Source organism: Theropithecus gelada, chromosome 14 (assembly GCF_003255815.1).
Source record: "Theropithecus gelada isolate Dixy chromosome 14, Tgel_1.0, whole genome shotgun sequence".
Lineage (NCBI taxonomy): Eukaryota > Metazoa > Chordata > Mammalia > Primates > Cercopithecidae > Theropithecus > Theropithecus gelada.
The window spans coordinates 10,281,273-10,297,845 of record NC_037682.1 but is presented as its reverse complement, the minus strand read 5'-3'; the positions used below and the strand labels follow the sequence as shown (position 1 = coordinate 10,297,845).

Below are 16,573 nucleotides of genomic sequence, written 5' to 3'. Positions count from 1 at the left end.
TCGCGCCTGCGCAGTGGAGGCGGCCCAGGCCCGCCTTCCGCAGGGTGTCGCAGCAGTGCCTCCAGCCGTGCCCCGCCTGCTGCGGTGGCCCCAGCTAGGGGGCGGAGTGAAAGTGGTCTTAGGGCGGGTATGGGACTAGCCGGCGTGTGCGTCCTGAGACGCTCAGCGGGCTATATACTCGGTGGGGCCGCCGGTCAGTCTGTGGCAGCGACAGCAGCAGCAAGACGGCGAAGTGAAGGAGGGTGGGCGTCTGGCGGGGTCCGCAGTTTCAGCAGAGCCGCTGCAGCCATGGCCCCGATCAAGGTGACCGCTGGCCCGGCCGGGCCTGACATCCCCCACTACCCCCATGCCAACCCCCGTCGCGCTGGTCTGGGAATATCGCCTTATTTCCTGCCTGCCAGACCCCTCCCCGCCGGCCGCCCAGCTCATCCCTTCAGAAGGCCCTCGTGGCTGCCCACCCTTCTCGCCAGTCGTGGGGACCTCACCTCCCGGGGCAGTTCCGAGGCATTGTTTCTTTCTTTTTTTTTTTTTGAGATGGAGTCCCTCTGTGTCGCCCAGGCTGGAGTGCAGTGTCGCAATCCATGCTTACTGCAATCTCCGCCTCCCGGGTTGAAGCGATTCTACTGCCTCAGCCTCCTGAGTAGGTGGGACTACAGGTGGGAGCCACCACGGCCGGCTACTGTATTTTTAGTAGAGACGGACGGGGTTTCACCCTGTTGTTCAGACTGGTCTGGAACTCCTGACCTCAGGTGAACCGCCCGCCTCGGCCTCCCGAAGTGCTAGGATTACAGGTGTGAGCCACCGCTCCTGGCCTGATTTCCCGTATCTTCTGAAACAGCTGTCCCTTAGTGCCCCCGCCGGGGCTTCCCGCATCCCGCTCCGCCCTCCCCTCCTCCCATGGCGAATTCCCACCTTTCTGCTCGTCTTTCACTCACCTCCTGGAACCGTCCCCGGGGTCTTGGACCTTCCCCCTTCTCCTCCCAAACCCTGTGAGACCCCATTCCCTTTCTACTTCATCCTGCTGCCAACCTTTGGGCTCCTCAGAGACTCCACCACCTCAGACTCTCTCTCCCTACCCACTCTGGCCCCATGAAGCCCTCACATACTCCAGGGGCGGATCCTTCCCCTTCAAAAGATTCCTTCTTTTGTTCTACCCCTCCTGGGTGTAGGGGCCTGGACAACCTCCCCCAGCGTTCCACCTGCCGCTGCCCTCCCTCTTCCTCCTCTTGAGGGTGGGACCCTTAGACCTGGCCAAGATCCTCTCCCTCCATGTTGTCAGGGACTCCTCCTCACCCCCAAATACAGCCCTCTAGCCCCTGCCCATTTTATCCCACTCCTTTCCTGTAACAGACAGCATGTTATGTAACCCTTTGTGACACTAGGGGAAGCCTTCCCTCCCTTTCTCTGTTGTCACCAATGGCCCCTTAAAAGGAGCAGGGCCATCTTGAAACCTAGAGGATATGGGGTAACCCGGTGTGAGCGGGCAGGGAGGGCCCTTGGAAACTCTGACAGGGCTGGAGCATCCTGCTGGGTTTCAGCCCCGGCTCCTGAAGGCCCGGCTGCCAGGCGCTCTGTTCACCTTCCTGCCTATGGTTTGCCCCGCTCCCTCACCTCCCTTACCTTGGAGTCCTTCCCTCTAGGTGGGAGATGCCATCCCTGCAGTGGAGGTGTTTGAAGGGGAGCCAGGGAACAAGGTGAACCTGGCAGAGCTGTTCAAGGGCAAGAAGGGTGTGCTGTTTGGAGTTCCCGGGGCCTTCACGCCTGGATGTTCCAAGGTGAGGCCCTTCCCCTTCTGAAGATCAGGACCTGGGATCTCTTGTGTTGTTCTTAAGTCCTCCACATAGTCCTGACAGGACTCCTAAAAAGCATTTCAGTGCCATCAGAAAACAAGTAGAGCTGGACGCGGTGGCTCACGCCTGTAATCCCAGCACTTTGGGAGGCCAAGGCTGGTGGGTCACGAGGTTGGGAGTTCAAAAGCAACCTGGCCAAGATGATGAAACCCTGTCTCTACTAAAAATACAAAAAAATCAGCCAGGCGTGGTGGTGAGTGCCTGTAATCCCAGCTACTGGGGAGGCTGAGGCAGAGAATTGCTTGAACCCAGGAGGCGGAGGTTGCAGTGAGTGGAGATCGTGCTACTGCACTCCAGCCTGGGCGAAACAGTGAGACTACGTCTCAAAAAAAAAAAAAAAATAGAGACTGCAAAAAGGGAACAGTACCAGGAATGTTGAAGAAAAACATATTGCAATTAAATCCAACACCCCTGTTCGTCCTGCTAAATGACAGGCACTTTGGAAGGTGCTTGGAACTCAGATAACTAAGACATAGTTCTGCCCATGGAAAGTTCACGTCTGGACCATAAGGCATTAGGTTTCATTCTGAGCTTCCTAGTGGCCAAGGCAAAAAGGAAATAGAGTGGTTTAGACAGCTCTCATTGTCTGATCAAAGGTGTTGAGGCAGAGCAGTGAGGAGCGCCTGGAGATGAAGGGTGGGCTAGGGGGCAGATGCAGTTATCACTTTGCCAACCCTTTGTTCCCCTTCCCCAGACCCACCTACCAGGGTTTGTGGAGCAGGCTGAGGCTCTGAAGGCCAAGGGAGTCCAGGTGTTGGCCTGTCTGAGTGTTAATGATGCCTTTGTGACTGGCGAGTGGGGCCGAGCCCACAAGGTGGAAGGCAAGGTGAGGTGTGGGGCCTGCAGGGAGTCAGGGCCAGGTAGGATATTCTTCTTGTGACCTTTACTTTCTCTGCAGGTTCGGCTCCTGGCTGATCCCACTGGGGCCTTTGGGAAGGTGAGTGTTCCCCTGACCACCACAGGAACATGGTCGTGTGGGGAGCAGTGGGGGCCCTTGGCCTCTTCAGGGATTTCTGATACTTTTCTCTGTCTCTTCTTAGGAGACAGACTTATTACTAGATGATTCGTTAGTGTCCATCTTTGGGAATCGACGTCTCAAGAGGTAAAAGTGGAGAGTCCTCTGTGGAGAGAGTCCCCTGTGGGGAGAGTCCTCTGTGGGGGAGAGTCCTCTGTGGGGAGAGTCCTCTGTGGAGAGAGTCCTCTGTGGGGAGAGTCCTCTGTGGGGGAGAGTCCTCTGTGGAGAGTCCTCTGTGGAGAGAGTCCTCTGTGGAGAGTCCTCTGTGGGGGAGAGTCCTCTGTGGGGGAGAGTTCCCTGTGGGGGAGAGTCCTCTGTGGAGAGAGTCCTCTGTGGAGAGTCCTCTGTGGGGGAGAGTTCCCTGTGGGGGAGAGTCCTCTGTGGGAGAGTCCTCTGTGGGGGAGAGTCCTCTGTGGGGAGAGTCCTCTGTGGGGGAGAGTCCTCTGTGGAGAGTCCTCTGTGGAGAGAGTCCTCTGTGGAGAGAGTCCTCTGTGGGGGAGAGTTCCCTGTGGGGGAGAGTCCTCTGTGGGAGAGTCCTCTGTGGGGGAGAGTCCTCTGTGGGAGAGTCCTCTGTGGGGGAGAGTCCTCTGTGGGGAGAGTCCTCTGTGGGGGAGAGTCCTCTGTGGGGAGAGTCCTCTGTCGGGGAGAGTCCTCTGTGGGGAGAGAGTCCTCTGTGGGGGAGAGTCCTCTGTGGGGGAGAGTCCTCTGTGGGGAGAGTCCTCTGTGGGGAGAGTCCTCTGTGGGGAGAGAGTCCTCTGTGGGGGAGAGTCCTCTGTGGGGGAGAGTCCTCTGTGGGAGAGTCCTCTGTTGGGGAGAGTCCTCTGTGGGGGACAGTCCTCTGTGGGAGAGAGTCCTCTGTGGGGAGAGTCCTCTGTGGGGAGAGTCCTCTGTTGGGGAGTCCTCTCTGGAGTTCTCTTGGGCCCCTGGCTCTTCACCGCCTGCTCTATGCCCAGCCTCCAAGCCCAGGCTGAGGCAGCTGTCTGGGCCCTTCTTTCCGGCAGGTTCTCCATGGTGGTACAGGATGGCATAGTGAAGGCCCTGAATGTGGAACCAGATGGCACAGGCCTCACCTGCAGTCTGGCACCCAGCATCATCTCACAGCTCTGAGGCCCTGGGCCAGATCACTTCCTCCACCTCTCCCTATCTCACCTGTCCAGCCCTGTGCCGGGGCCCTGCAGTTGGAATCTTGGCCAGATTTCTGCAATAAACACTTGCAGTTTGTGTCTATCTCCTTGGTTATGAATGGCTGTTTTGCTGAGTGCCAGGCATTCTGGCATCATCACAGACTGGGTGAGAGTGGTGAGGGTACAGATGGGCTGAAAGGGAGAATGTAGGGGGTCCTGGCTTAATTAAGGGGAAGCTAGGGAGGGCCTAGGGTTTTTTTTTTTTTTTGAGACAGTTTCACTCTGTCACCCAGGCTGGAGTGCAGTGGCATGATCTCGGCTTACCACAACCTCCGCCTCCCAAGTTCAAGCGATTTTCCTGCCTCAGACTCCTCAGTAGGTGGGATTACAGTATCTGCCACCACGCCCGACTAAGTTTTTGTATTTTTGGTAGACGTAGGGTTTTACCATGTTGGCCAGGCTGGTCTCGAACTCCTGACCTCAGGTGATCACCCGCCTCCACCTCCCAAAGTTCTGGGATTACAGGTGTGAGCCACGGCACCCGGCCTCGAGGGAGGTGTTACTGAGCACTGAGAAGGAGCCAGCAATCTGAAGAGGAAGGGAAGCAGCGGTCCCCACAGAGGCAGCACAGAGGGCAAGGCCCAGCCTATGCCGCGTGGCGCACAGTGTGGCCTTTGTACCTGCTCTCTGGGTGCTGACTCATGCCATTTTGTCTGGAAACCCCATGGTGGGAACCCTGGCTCCCAGCATTCCTGCCGGGGCTCAGCCCCACCATCCTTTCAAACTTGAACCCCTCCTGGGTGCACCCTCATCCCAGGGAGAGCTCAGGTCACCTTAGGACTGTCTGATGAACAGGGAGAGGGGCTCTGGCACAGCACTTGCTCAGTCCAGGGGGGCTCCCTGGGGGAAGAGTCTAGGTGAGCTGTGGAGGGGAGAAGATGCTGGTGAGGTCTGACCAGTGGTGGCTGGGTATGAGGGGCCTTGAGAGGGGATGCCAGCACGGTGTGGGGATGGGGGCCATTGCCATCGCAGGCCCTGCTCCTGGGCCTCTGTCCCTTGGTGCTGGAAAGCCACATGTGTGATGGTGAGGCCCCGCTGCGTGGAGTCTAGGGCGCCTCTGTGCCCTGCGCGATGCTGCCTGCCTGCCCCAGGTGTCGTAACAGCCTTCACAAGAATCAGTGAGGTATGGACTGCTGCTGCCTCTCAGCCACCTACAGGGAGTCCGGATTCCATCACCGTGTGGAGCTGCCCTGCCATGAGCCACATCAGTACCTGGCTCCTGGGCACTTCGTGCTTAGTGGTCCCCAGGGGTCAGCCCCCACTGCTGACTCGGGCAGGCCACACTCGGGAGGTCAGGGAGAAGGTCAAAGCGGGGCCTCAGAGCAAATGACCCTTGAGGCAGTGGGAGTGGCACCTCAAGTGGGAGTCGGAGGGAGTCCCGTCATCCTAGGGGTGAGCCCCATAGCCCTAGGGGTGGAGGGTGGGACAGTCCCATGCTGCCACAGCAAGATGGGTAGTGGGAGTAGGGGGAATGTCGGGGACAAGAGAGGATGCCTGGAGGTCAGTGGGGCCCCTGAAGCTGACGAGCAGCTTGCCTTCCACCCTACAGTCACCTTGGCCATGGGCTACCGGGTGCAGCCCCCAAGCGGGGAGGCTGGGAGAGGCACCAGGTGGGCAGCAGAGAGCAGGACCCATGATGAGAGCAATGCCCAGGAGGTGGGGGTGGGGACGTGTTGGGAGGGAGGGTGCATCCAGGCAGCCGCTTGCTGAAGGTGGAGGGGATGGGTGCTTATGGTCACGTCTGTGAGAACAGACAGTAGGAGGGGAGCTGGCCTCCCTGCCCAGGGTTGCAGGTGCCCAGCCTGCCCGAGTCGCACTGCCCACCAACCTCTGTCACCATGGTTCTCTCCCACAACCTGCCACCCCTTCAGGGGTCCCGGGTAGGGGCAGGGAAGGAGGCTGACTGCACCTCCAGCCACCCTGGTAACCTGCCTGCCTCTCCTTTCCTGCTAAACTCGGGGGTACAGTGTTGTCCTCGTGGACACGCATGGCACAGAGCCCCTATCATTCCCTGATACCACCTCTTTATTCTCTCTCATCATACAAATGCGAAAACAGACGTGGAGCTGCCTGTGAGCTAGTGAGTGTCTCCATCAGTAAACAGGGGGCGGTGGTGGCAAATAGCTCACCCCATGGGCTGTGCACCCCGTTCCTCGTTCCTGCAGCCTCGTGCTACCCAGGCAGCTCCCTGCTATCGGGGAAGCCCAGCTCCATCTCTGTCACTCCGCTGCCTCTGTTTCCTCTGCTCCTGGGTTTTTATCTGGGCTGGCTGAGGCCAAGAAAGGCCTCTAGAGGAAGTGTCCCCTCCAGGGTCCATTGCCACTGGCTGGGCCTCTAGGAAGGGTTGAGGGGGCTTCCAGGGCTGGGGTGGCCCTCTAGGACAGCCTGGTGTGGGTCGCGGCGGGGCTGTGGCCTCAGTGGCCCTGACTGCTGAGCATGCGGCTGAGCTTGCTGGGGTGAGGACGTCCTTGGGTGGGGGCAGGGAGGACTGGCCCTGGGAGCTGTTCCAGGCCCTGGAGGGCCCAAGATTAAACAGCACCTGGCAAGAGAATCTTGCATAGCTGTCTCCAGGGTGGACAGGTGCGGCTTCAGGCCTGGGATAAGGGCAGACCAGGCCATGGTGTCCTGGACCAGAGAGCCCTGGACACCTGGGCTGCATCTGGCAGAGCTGTGCGTGTGGCCTTCCTGGGCTCTTGGTGGCCGAAAGACCAAAGTTAAAAAAACATAATAGGCCAGGCACGGTGGCTTACACCTGTAATCCCAGCACTTTGGGATCAAGGCGGGTGGATCATTTTAGGTCAGGAGTTCAAGACCAGCCTGTCCAACATGGTGAAATCCCATCTCTACTAAAAATACAAAAATTACCAGGGCATGGTGACGCATGTCTATAATCCTGGCTACTGAAGAGGGAGGCTGAGGCAGGATAATTGCTTGAACCTGGGAAGTGGAAGTTGCAGTGAGCCAAGATTGCGCCACTGCATGCCAGCCTGGGAGACAGAGCAAGACTCTGTCTCGGAGAAAAAAAAAAAAAAAAGAAAAGAACCTGAAACATCCACCCAGCACATGCCCCAGTGAAACTCACTTGCCTGTCCTAGCATGCCCAAGGCCATAGCAACTCAGACCCAGAAGGCCAAGGGTGTTACTCAGCATCAGTGGTTCTGGGCCTTCCTGGGTCTAAAGTCCCTTTGAAACGCAGCTGAACAGACCCCCACATGAGCCTTAAGAGTGTTGACCTGGCCGGGCGCGGTGGCTCAAGCCTGTAATCCCAGCACTTTGGGAGGCCGAGGCGGGTGGATCACGAGGTCAGGAGATCGAGACTATCCTGGCTAACATGGTGAAACCCCGTCTCTACTAAAAATACAAAAAACTAGCCGGGTGTGGTGGCGGGCGCCTGTAGTCCCAGCTACTTGGGAGGCTGAGGCGGGAGAATGGCGTGAACCCGGGAGGCGGAGCTTGCAGTGAGCTGAGATCACGCCACTGCACTCCAGCCTGGGAGACACAGCGAGACTCCGTCTCAAAAAAAAAAAAAAAAAAAATGAAAAAAAGAGTGTTGACCTAAGCCGGGCGCGGCGGCTCAAGCCTGTAATCCCAGCACTTTGGGAGGCCGAGACGGGTGGATCACGAGGTCAGGAGATCAAGACCATCCTGGCTAACACGGTGAAACCCCGTCTCTACTAAAAAAGACAAAAAACTAGCCGGGTGAGTTGGCGGGCGCCTGTAGTCCCAGCTACTCGGGAGGCTGAGGCAGGAGAATGGCGTGAACCAGGGAGGCGGAGCTTGCAGTGAGCTGAGATCTGGCCACTGCACTCCAGCCTGGGTGACAGAGCGAGACTCCGTCTCAAAAAAAAAAAGAAAAAAAAAAAGAGTGTTGACCTCATAGGAAGAAGCCTAGGCAAAATTAATATCAGCAGAGACTTTATTTGGGCCAAGCTTGAGGATTGCATCCCAGGAGCACACATGCAAGTTGCCCTGAATATACACTCGGATTAGCAGCAGTAGAAATGGATTTTAAAAGGACAAGAGAGTTCTTGAGTTGTTTATTGAGAATTTACATTAAAATAACAAACTGGCTGGCTGCAGTGGCTCAGGCCTATAATGCCAGTTCCTCTGGCAGCTGAGGTGGAAGCGTTGCTTTAGGCCAGTTTGAGACCAGCTTGGACAACATAGCAAGACACCGTCCCTACTAAATAAATGAATAAATAAATAAGTTGTAGTGCGTACCTGTGGTCCTGGCTACTCAAGAGGCTGAGGCGGGAGGATCGCTTGACACCAGGAGTTGGACACTGTAGTGAGCTATAATTGTGCCACTGCCCTCCAGCCTGGGTGACAGAGCGAGACCTTATCTCTAAAAAAATAAAAATAGGCCAGGTGTGGTGGCTCAAGCCTATAATCCCAGCACTTTGGGAGGCTGAGGTCGGTGGATCACCTGAGGTTGGGAGTTCGAGACCAGCCTGACCAACATGGAGAAACCCTGTCTCTACTAAAAATACAAAATTAGCCAGGCGTAGTGGCTCATGCCTGTAATCCCAGCTATGTGGGAGGCTGAGGCAGGAGTATCGCTTGAACCCAAGAGGTGGAGGTTTCGGTGAGCCAAGATCGCACCATTGCACTCCAGCCTGGGCAGCAAGAGCCAAACTCTGTCTCAAAATAAATAAATAAATAAATAAATAAATAAATAAATGAATAAATAACACCCCGTCTCTACCAAAAAAATAAAATAAATAGGCGGGTGTGGTGGCACATGTCTGTAGTTCTAGCTACTCTAGAGGCTGAGGTGGGAAAATCACTTGAGCCGAGGAGGCCAAGACTGCAGTGAGCTATGATGACGCCACTGCACTCCAGCCTGGGTAATACAGCAAGACCCTGCCACAAAAAAAAAAAAAAAAAGAAAAGCTCAATAAAAGGTTATTTGAAAGATAAAAATCAGGCCGAGCATGGTGGCTTACGCCTGTAATCCCAGCACTTTGGGAGGATGAGGCGGGCGGATCACCTGAAGTCAGGAGTTCAAGACCAGCCTGACCAACATGGTGAAACCCCTCTCTACTAAAAATACAAAATTAGCCAGGCATGGTGACGCCATGCCTGTAGTCCCAGCTACTTGGGAGGCTGAGGCAGGAGAATCACTTGAACCTGGGAGACAGAGGTTGCAGTGAGCCAAGATTGTGCCATTGCGGTTCAGCCTGGGCGACAGAGTGAGACCCTGTCTCAAAAAAAAAAAGAAAGAAAGAAAGAAAAAAGAACGATAAAGATCTCCATTCTCTACCATGCAGCCTGTCTGTCTGTAGGGAAGGAGCTGGGAGTTAAGACAGGTCAAATCCCAGTCCTGTCATTCATGATTCCTGTGACTGTGCCTCTCCGAGTCTCAGTTTCCTCATCAGTAGCATGGGGATAATGACCCTGCTATTACCTGTTGTCTGCAGACCCCAGGGGTTCTCCATACATTGTCTGGTGCCTGAAGCCTCACAGGTTAAGGAGCTGGGAAGACGTCACCAGGGGAAGTTTTCTTTTTTTCTTTCTTTCTTTTTTTTTTTTTTTGAGACAGAGTCCGGGAGGCTGAGGCAGGAGAATGGTGCGAATCTGGGAGGCGGAGCTTGCAGTGAGCCGAGATGGCACCATTGCATTTCAGCCTGAGCTACAGAGCAAGACTCCATCTCAAAAAAAAAAAAAAAAAAAGAGACAGAGTCTCGGTCTGTTGCCCAGGCTGGAGTGCAGTGGATCTCGGCTCACTACAACCTCCGCTTCCTGGGTTCAAGCGATTTTCGTGCCTCAGCCTCCTGAGTAGCTGGGACCAGGTGCACGCCACCATGCCCAGCTAATTTTTGTATTTTTTAATAGAGACAGGGTTTCACTATGTTGGCCAGGCTGGTCTCAAACTCCTGGCATCGTGATCCGCCCGCCTCGGCCTCCCCAAGTGCTGGGATTATAGGTGTGAGCCACCGAGCCTGGCCTATCGGGGGGTGTCAATAGGCCCTAAGGGAGCCAAGTCTGGGTTTCTGAGACGAAGAAAAGGTTGGAGGGGTCCTGGTGTTCCTGGCCTAGATCAGGCTTGGGCTACAGCCATGAAGGTGCTGTGATCGGGGGAGTGGAGGCTGCTAGCCTCAAAGGGACACACTCTACTGGGCGTGGTTGGGGTTTGGTGACACAGGCATTGAGAAGTGACAGCAGAGAGTGCAATGTGTGCATGGGTATAACTTCTGGAGAAGTTCGGGTAACATCTATGTGAAGGCATAGATTCTTGGTGTTAACGAGCATGCATACTGGCCTGCCAGGTGATTATATTTGTGTCATCAGCTCTCACTCCTGGAGTTGGGAACCATGTCTTTTTACTTAACACAGGTAAGGAGCCCTGCTCAGGGTGGGGAACACAGATAATACCCAACACATGTTTTGGGAAGGAGTAAAGAAGTGAAGTCCAGGCATGGTAGCTCACACCTATAATGCCAGCACTTTGGGAGGCAGAGGTGGGCAGGTCACCCTAAGTCTGGAGTTCGAGACCAACCTGACCAACATGGAGAAATCCCTCTACTAAAAATACAAAATTAGCAGGGCGTGGTGGTGCATGCTTGTAATCCCAGCTACTCAGGAGGCTGAGGCAGGAGAATTGCTTGAACCTGGGAGGCGGAGGTTGCAGTGAGCCGAGATTGTGCCATTGCACTCCAGCCTGGGCAACAAGAGCAAAACTCTGTCTCAAAACAAAACAAAACAACACAACAACAACAAAAAAAACAAAGGCTTAGCTCACAGGTATGCACTAGAGAGGTTGAGCTAGTATGCTAGCTGTGTGATTATTCCTTCTGTCTTGCTGCTCTGCCATTTTTAAACATGTGTCTTTACCTTATGATCCACTGTGGCTGCTTGAGTTCCAGCCATCACATTCATCATCCAGTATGCAGGAAAGAGGAAATGAAGAACAGAAGATAAAAGGCCCATGCCAGCTGTCTGTCAAGAAGCTTTTTCCAGGGCCGGGCGCGGTGGCTCAAGCCTGTAATCCCAGCACTTTGGGAGGCCGAGACGGGCGGATCACGAGGTCAGGAGATCGAGACTATCCTGGCTAACACAGTGAAACCCCGTCTCTACTAAAAAATACAAAAAAAACTTAGCCGGGCGAGGTGGCAGGCGCCTGTAGTCCCAGCTACTCGGGAGGCTGAGGCAGGAGAATGGCGTGAACCCGGGAGGCGGAGCTTGCAGTGAGCTGAGATCCGGCCACTGCACTCCAGCCTGGGTGACAGAGCGAGACTCCGTCTCAAAAAAAAAAAAAAAAAAAAAAAAAAAAAAGAAGCTTTTTCTGGAAGCTGCTGTATATCACTTACATCTCACTGGACAGAACTTAGTCACATGGTCATACTAGCTGCAAGGGAAGCTGAGAAGTATCAACTTCATTCCAGGGTGCCATGTGTCTAAATTAAAAATTATGAGTTTTGTTAGTCAGGGAGAGAGAGAGAAAGGATATTGGGTGGACAGCAAGCAGTGTGGGCCACACGGGGATCACCTCTGAGAAGAGGAACCTTTGAAGGCTCCATGCCTCCCAGGAGATGTTCACTTCCCTGCCTTTCCCATCAGCCTTGGAAGGGCATGGTTAATATGAAACTGGCCCAGATCCCTGTGTGGTCCCCTCATCTCCCCAGTGACTTCTCTCCAAGCCTCTGTTCCCATTCCCTGCAACCTGGGTCACCAACATCACCCTGATTCCCAGTTGTGGGTCCTCCAATTGCTTCCCTCTTCAGCATCTACCAGACAATGTTCCCCGCTGGGATGCCCCTGCCCAAGACACTCTAGCCTTCGGGGTCCCAAGTTTCACTGCTGAGGACAACAGCCCTCTTTCCTGGTTCCCTGTCCCTTTCTTGAATTAGTTTCTGTGGGAACTGAGTGACACGGTTAGGCTTCATCAAAGATAGATTTGCCAAATTGACATACAATTCACATAAAATTCAGCCTGTAAAATTGTACAAAGGCAAGGCATGGTGGCTCATGCCTGTAATCCTAGCACTTTGTGAGGGCAAGGGGGGTACTTACTTGAGTCCAGGAGTTTGAGACCAGTCTGGGCAATATAACGAGACCTTGTCTCTATTTTCTTTTTAAAAGTATACAAGTTGGTGGTTTTTAACATATTCACCAAGTTATGCAACCATCACCACTAAGGCAAAGGCGGATCTTTTTTTTTTTTTGACATAGGGTCTCACTCTGTCACCCAGGCTGGAGTGCAGTGGCATGATCTTGGCTCACTACCAGCCTCTACCTCCTGGGTTCAAGTGATCTTCCTGCCTCAGTCTCCCTAGTAACTGGGACTACAGGCATGAACCACCATGCTCAGATAATTTCTGATTTTTTTTTTTTTTTGTAGAGACAAAGTCTCTCTCTGTTGCTCGGGCTGGTCTGAAACTCCTCTGCTCAAGTGATCCTCCTGCCTTGGCTTCCCAAAGCGCTGGGATTACAGGCATGAGACACTAGTCCTGGCCCTAAGACAGATCTTTGTTTTGTCTTTTTTTTTTTTTTGAGACGAAATCTCTCTCTGTTGCCCAGGCTGGAGTGCAGTGGCGCAATCTTGGGTCACTGAAACCTCCTCCTCCCGGGTTCAAGTGGTTCTCCTGCCTCAGTCTCTCAAGTAGCTGGGATTATAGGCACCCGCCACCACGCCCAGCTGATTTTTTGTATTTTTAGTAGAGATGGGGTTTTGCCATGTTGGCCAGGCTGACTCGAACTCCTGACCTCAAGTGATCCTCCTGCCTTGGCCTCCCAAAGTGCTGGGATTACAGGCATGAGACACTATGCCCGACCCTAAGACAGATCTTTAATCTCAGTGACTTCTCACCAAAAGAAGCTGCTTCTCTCCTCTGAGCATTGCAGTTCTCATGTCATTATGAGAGGCCCAATCAGGTGTTCAGAGGTTCCGCTTGCTCGCCTGTGTCTCCTCGCAGTCACGTAGGTATCTTCTCTTCAGTGGCTCTTTGCTGAAAATCATCTCTGCACCAGGCACCGTGCCAGGCTCTGGGGACACAGCAGCGAATATGCCGTGCATGGCCAGGAAGATGAAGGAGGTCTGGGCTGAGCAGTGGTGAGGATGGAGATGGGACATTGCCCGCAAGCTGCAGCTCGCGTGGGTTCTCTTGGTGGAGAGCTGGGTATTTCCAGTGTTTGGCTGGGGCAGCTTCCAGCTTTGGACACACTTCTATTTTTGTTTCCTCTTGGACTCCTTCTACAGGTCTTATTCCCAAACGCCGGAGTGCTGGGTCTAAGGGCTGGGGTGGTTTTATTGGTCTCAGGAAATTCTGAGACCGTGCTGACTTGTACGCTTTTAGAGAGTGAATTTTATGACATGTGAATTGTATGCCAATTTGGCAAATCTATCTTTGATGAAGCCGACCAGTTGTGGTCCAATTCCCACATGGAGCAATTCAGGGCAGGGACAGGGAGCCAGGTGCAAGGGCTGTTGCTTCTGAGCCACCTGTGACCTGTGCTGTGTTCTCTACTGCAGTTGCCAACTAGAGTTGAGTTTTACCTTTGGGATTTATTTTTGCCAGTTTATTGGATGTTTAATGACACCTCGGAGGTGTCTTTAACGTGTGTGTCTTTAATTACGAGGGCAACTGGCAGCCACGGGACTTGGCTCTGGGTTTCCACCTTGTTTCCTAATTGGGTGCTGGGCTCCAGCCTTGCTGTCACACCTGACAGCAACAAGGAGTGGGGTGGAGGCAGGTGCAGTGGCTCACGCCTGTAATCCCAGCACTTTGGGAGGCCGAGGCGGGTGGATCACCTGAGGTTGGGAGTTCGAGACCAGCCTGACCAACATGGAGAAACCTCGTCTCTACTAAAAATACAAAATTAGCCAGGCATGGTGGTGCATGCCTGTAATCCCAGCTATGTGGGAGGCTGAGGCAGGAGAATCGCTTGAACCCAGGAGGCAGAGGTTGCAGTGAGCCGAGATCCAGTCACTGCACTCCAGCCTGGGTAAGAGCAAGACTCTGTCTCCAAAAACAAAACAAAACAAAAAAACAAAACACAAAGGAACGGAGTGGAGGAGGTGGTGGGGAGCAGGGGGTGCAGGGTGGGGTGGGGTTGTGGGTAGAGTGGGGCTGGGAGACCGTGAGCTCTTAGCACCAGAGGAGGACTGAGATTTCAGCCTCAGCTGCCCCACTTACCCCCATTCCCTTCTGAGCTGCACTTTCCTGGCCTCTGAAACAAGAGTTCATTTGTTCAAAAACATTAAAAAAAAAAAAATCTGCCTTAAGTATCTTGGCTTCACCACTTCCTGGCTGTGTGGCCTTAAGCAAGTGACTTAACCTCTCTGGGCATCCATTTTTTCATTGTAAAATGGGGATAACCAATAGTTCCTGTGTTTTACAGCTGAGGAGGGGATTAAGTGATTGAGATGTGGGAAGTGCTTCGAATGGAGCCCAGCACAGATCAGCGAGCAGTGGACGTCGGTGCTCCCATGGACCCAGTGGGCTCAGCACTGCACTGTCTGCACTGCAGTCATGGGTGAGCCTATGATGGCTTCCACTTGAGAGGGGAGCAGGCAAAGCAAGCACGCGAAGGTGCTGGGTGGCCACAGAGTGGAACCCTGCTGTGGGAAGAGGATGGGGGCTGCTTTACAAGAGAAAGGACTGTCCTTTTCTCTCTTTCTTTTCTTTTTTTTTTTTTTTTGAGACGGAGTCTCGCTCTGTCGCCCAGGCTGGAGTGCAGTGACACGATCTCGGCTCACTGCAAGCTCTGCCTCCCGGGTTCAGGCCATTCTCCTGCCTCAGCCTCCCGAGTAGCTGGGACTACAGGCGTCCGCCACCACACCCAGCTAATTTTTTGTATTTTTAGTAGAGACGGGTTTCACTGTGTTAGCCAGGATGGTCTCGATCTCGTGACCTCGTGATCCACCCGCCTCGGCCTCCCAAAGTGCTGGGATTACAGGCGTGAGCCACCGTGCCTGGCTTTCTTTTCTTTTCTTTTTTTTGAGACAGGGTCTTACTTTGTCACCCAGCCTGGAGTGCAGTGGTGTGATCACAGCTCACTGCAGCCTTGAACTCCTGGGCTCAAGTGATCCTTCTGCCTCAACCTCCCTTGTTGCTGGGACAACAGGTGTGCTCCATCATGTGAGGCTAATTTTTGGATTTTTTTGTAGAGATGAGGTCTCACCATGTTGCCCAAGTTGGTCTTGAACCCCTGGGCTCAAGCGATCCTCTTGCCTCAGCCTCACAAAGTGCTGGGATTACAGGTGTGAGCTACTATGCCAGGTCATGAAAGGACTTTTCTGAGAAATGGACAGTTGAGAGACCAGTATGGGATAAGGGGCCAGTCTTGGAAAGGGTGTGTGTGTGTGGTGTGTGTGTGTGGTGTGTGTGTGTGTGAGTATGAGTGTGAATGCATGTGAGAGCATGCTTGTGAGTGTGTGAGTGTGAGCATGTGTGTGTGACTGTGTGTGTGACTGTGTGTGAATGTGTGTGGGCGTGCAAGCATGTGTGAGTGAGCAAGTGTGTATGTGACCATGCAAGTGTGTGTGAGTGTATGGGTGTGTGAGTGTGTGTGTGAGCATGTGTGAATATGTGTGTGTATATGTGAATGTGCGAGTGTGTGAGCATGTGTGAATGTGTGTGTGACCATGAGTGAATGTGTGTGTGTGAGCATGCGTGAATGTGCGTGTGTGTGAGCATGCGTGAATGTGTGAGCATGTGTGAATGTGTGTGTGTGAGCATGTGTGAATGTGTGAGCATGTGTGAATGTGCATGTGTGAGCATTGCGTGTGTGTGAGCATGTGTGAATGTGTGAGCATGTGTGAATGTGTGTGTGTGAGCATGTGTGAATGTGAGCATGTGTGAATGTGCATGTGTGAGCATGTGCGATGTGTGAGCATGTGCATGTGTGTGAGAGCATGTGTGAATGTGTGAGCATCTGTGAGTGTGCGTGTGAGCATGTGTGAATGTGTGAGCATGTGCATGTGTGTGTGAGCATGTGTGAGCATATATGAATGTGCATGTGTGTGAGCATGTGTGAATGTGTGAGCATGTATGAATGTGCGTATGTGAGCATGTATGAATGTATGAGCTTGTGTGAATGTGCGTGTCTGAGCATGTGAATGTGTGTGAGCATGTGAATGTGCATGTGTGTGAAAGTGAATGTGTGTGACCATGTGTGATGTGGGTGTGTAAGCATGTGTGAATATGTGTGTGTGTATGTGTGAATGAGCATGTGTGAGTCTATGTGAATGTGTGTGTGTGTGAATATATGTGAATGTGCGTGTGTGAACATGTGTGACTGTGCGCATGTGTGAGCATGTGTGAATGTGCGTGTGTGTGAGCATGTGTGAATGTGCATATGAGTGTGTGAGCATGTGTGAATATGCGTGTGTGTGAGCATGTGTGAATGTGCGTGTGTGTGACCATGTGTGAATGTGTGAATGTGTGTGAGCATGTGTGAATGTGCATGTGTGTGAGCAAGTGTGAATGTGCGTGTGTGTGAGCATGTGTGAATGTGCATGTGTGTGACCATGTGTGAATGTGTGTGAGTATATGTGAATGTGCGTGTGAGTGTGTGAGCAT

The 16,573-nt window shown here is 53.5% G+C and overlaps 1 protein-coding gene across 4 annotated transcripts; it reads left to right on the top strand.

The window, feature by feature from the left end:
* Positions 1-4: 4 nt before the first annotated feature.
* Positions 5-4,093, top strand: PRDX5 (peroxiredoxin 5). 4 transcript variants are annotated; one of them, XM_025355609.1, is made up of 6 exons: positions 5-303; positions 1,641-1,775; positions 2,545-2,676; positions 2,749-2,787; positions 2,891-2,952; positions 3,867-4,093. In XM_025355609.1, exons 1-6 carry the CDS (start codon positions 130-132, stop codon positions 3,970-3,972), a joined length of 648 nt encoding a protein of 215 aa, XP_025211394.1. In that variant the 5' UTR covers positions 5-129; the 3' UTR covers positions 3,973-4,093. The 4 variants fall into 4 exon arrangements, with proteins under 4 accessions (XP_025211394.1, XP_025211395.1, XP_025211396.1 ...); XM_025355610.1 differs by lacking the exon at positions 2,545-2,676 and having other exon boundaries at positions 3,867-4,092; XM_025355611.1 differs by lacking the exon at positions 1,641-1,775 and having other exon boundaries at positions 8-303; positions 3,867-4,092.
* Positions 4,094-16,573: the final 12,480 nt, after the last annotated feature.

Excerpts from the sequence above, each read along its gene's own strand:
- PRDX5 (XM_025355609.1), top strand. The coding sequence starts at position 130 with ATGGGACTAGCCGGCGTGTGCGTCCTGAGACGCTCAGCGGGCTATATA. Across the intron at positions 2,677-2,748 it reads CCCACAAGGTGGAAGGCAAG|GTTCGGCTCCTGGCTGATCC; the intron begins GTGAGGTGTGGG and ends CTTTCTCTGCAG. Across the intron at positions 2,953-3,866 it reads GGGAATCGACGTCTCAAGAG|GTTCTCCATGGTGGTACAGG; the intron begins GTAAAAGTGGAG and ends TCTTTCCGGCAG.